Source organism: Penaeus chinensis, chromosome 1, assembly GCF_019202785.1.
Source record: "Penaeus chinensis breed Huanghai No. 1 chromosome 1, ASM1920278v2, whole genome shotgun sequence".
NCBI classification, from domain to species: Eukaryota; Metazoa; Arthropoda; class Malacostraca; order Decapoda; family Penaeidae; genus Penaeus; species Penaeus chinensis.
Genome location: NC_061819.1, coordinates 5,688,139 through 5,690,638, shown reverse-complemented (window position 1 = coordinate 5,690,638; position 2,500 = coordinate 5,688,139). Strand labels below are relative to the sequence as shown.

Sequence of the window (2,500 nt, the reverse complement as noted above, 5' to 3'; positions counted from 1 at the left end):
GAAAGAAAGATAAAGAGTGAGAAAGGGGATGGGGAAAAATACAGAAGGACAAAAATTAAGAAAAAAAAAAATCCATCCAAACTGCTAACAAAGAGAATTAATGAAGTAGGAATGTCTTTGTATATTCCACTGTCACTTCTGTGTGCATTGTAAGTCATAAAGCAAAATTCTCTTGAGAAGCTTAAATCTAACAAAGTTACATTAATGTAACCACGTTTGTCATCATAATTCCATACTGAGGTTGGCACACTTCCGACTCTTTGAATGTTTTGTTAAGAAAAGACTATCTACATTTTCATTACCTTTTACATTTAAAAAAAAAAAGAAATTGCAAGTTTGAACTTTTGACTAGGTTAACAGACAGTCTGATATCTATTATGAAGGTCACAACAACTACGGAAAGCATTCAGATTTTGAAGCAGTACCTTGATCACTGATAAAAACTACTTGCAAACTTGATCTTTTATAAATGTCACTTCAGATAGTACATTCTCTAATTATTAGAATTCATCCTTCATTGAACGAGTTACAGTTTAGTTTAGTCCTTTATTTACCACCCTGGCTAACTGCACAGGCGTGGGCAAGCTGTGGTACATATAATGCATGGTCATAACATTACATAGTGTTACATTTGAATTTTAGCCTATAACATTGCTATGAGTACTTTTATCAGTTTAAGGAAAGGAACAATTGCACAGTCCTTTATCCACTCATCTGCCACGCCGGCAGGTTAATGAAATATGGGTGAAAGGGACCGTAGACTTTATCGAGGTTCTCAAGGCCAACAGTCCCTGATGTGTTGCCGTACAAACCAGAATTTCATCATGTTTGCTTGTTTCAGCGACCATGTTTGGTGTAAGACTGCATGTTAACGAAGTGCTAAACTGACAGTATGATGCTAAACACCGTAGAGTGGTCGAAGGCAAGTGAGCTATACAGAGCAACGGGTATCTTCAGGAAAAAAAAGGATGTACAGGATTCAGCTTAATAACTTAATATCTATCAAGAATGAGTGAGAGAGAGAGAGAGAGAGAGAGAGAGAGAGAGAGAGAGAGAGAGAGAGAGAGAGAGAGAGAGAGAGAGAGAGAGAGAGAGAGAGAGTCCATTTAGCGCAACTTGACAACATCCATACTCGACACGTTCAAGCACGAGTCTCAAAGGGCCCCTCGCCTGCACCATACTGACGTCTCCACCACCTCTGCCAGCTTCATCACCGCACAACATCACTCCGAGAAGAACCTCCATCATTCACCACTACATTACTCCAGCTCAAAATATCACGAGCAGAACACACCATAACGAACATCGGCCCTGGTAAGAACATATAATTCAAAATGTTGCAAATAACAACCAAACAACAAAATGCAAACACGTTTAAAACATTCTCGTTAAAAAAAAAAAAAAAAAAAAAAAAAAATACAACGCAAAAGAACTTGTCAAATAAATACATGGATTATTACTATTTCTATGCTTTTAAAGATTTTTGGTTTTAGCTTTCGAATCATACTACACAAATAAACGTATCAGACTTTTGCGCCCGTGTTTTCATTCTTTTTTACAATAACTTCCACGTGGCACAGCATCGCCCCCCCCCCCTATCTCTCTCTCTCTCTCTCTCTCTCTCTCTCTCTCTCTCTCTCTCTCTCTCTCTCTCTCTCTCTCTCTCTCTCTCTCTCTCTCTCTCTCTCCCTCCCTCCCTCTCTCTCTTACAGCCTTCCATCACACGGAGTGAAATAACGCCATGGTTAAGTGGCCGGACTCGAGAGCAGCCATTACGACTACGGAATAACCCAGTAAAAATAAATAAAAAAGAAGAGGCAGGAGGCAAAGTACAGAGAGGAGGAGGAGGAGGGAAAGTAGAGAGAAGAGGGGCAGAGGGCGAAGAAAGGGATAGGGGATGGGAGGGCAGGGGTGGAGAAAGGACGGAGTAGGTAGGAATGGTGGGGATAGAAGGGTAGGACTAGATGGAGAAAGAGAGAAAGAAAGAGAGAATGGATAAATGTAAAGACAGAGAGATTGGAGAGGCGTGTGGGGAGTGAAGAAGGGGATGTGGGGGTAGGGGGGGCGCGAAAGGAAGGTGGGGAGGTGGGGAGTTGGGGAGGTGGGGAGTTGGGGAGGTGGGGGGAGGGGGGGGGGGGGAGGTAAAGCGCCGTCGAGTCTTTTTATACTGGGTTTTGTGGACTCGGAAACGCGTCATGACAGCACGTTACGGTACGAGGACCAGAGCATGATGGCCGCCAAGTGGGAGTGGACAGGGGAGGGAGGGAGGGAGGAGAAGAGGGAGGGAGGGAGGGAGGAGGAGGGAGGGAGGGAGGGAGGGAGGGAGGGAGGGAGGGAGGAGGAGGAGGAAGAGGAGGGAGGGATGGGAGGAGGAGGGAGGGAGGGAGGAAGAGGGAGGGAGGGAAGAGGGAGGGAGGAAGAGGGAGGGAGGGAGAGAGGGAGGAAGAGGGGCGGAGGGAGGAGGCGGAGGGAGAGGAGGGAAGAGAGGGAGGGAGGAGGA

General features: G+C 45.2%; 1 protein-coding gene across 1 annotated transcript in view; it reads left to right on the top strand.

Annotated features, from left to right (window-relative positions):
- Positions 1-2,500, top strand: part of LOC125029746 (extensin-like) — a 3,795-nt gene that overhangs the window by 906 nt on the left and 389 nt on the right. The window contains exon 3 of the mRNA XM_047619902.1: positions 1,147-1,314. Within this exon, the coding sequence (XP_047475858.1) occupies positions 1,147-1,314 (168 nt within the window). The remainder of the gene's footprint in view (positions 1-1,146; positions 1,315-2,500) is intronic.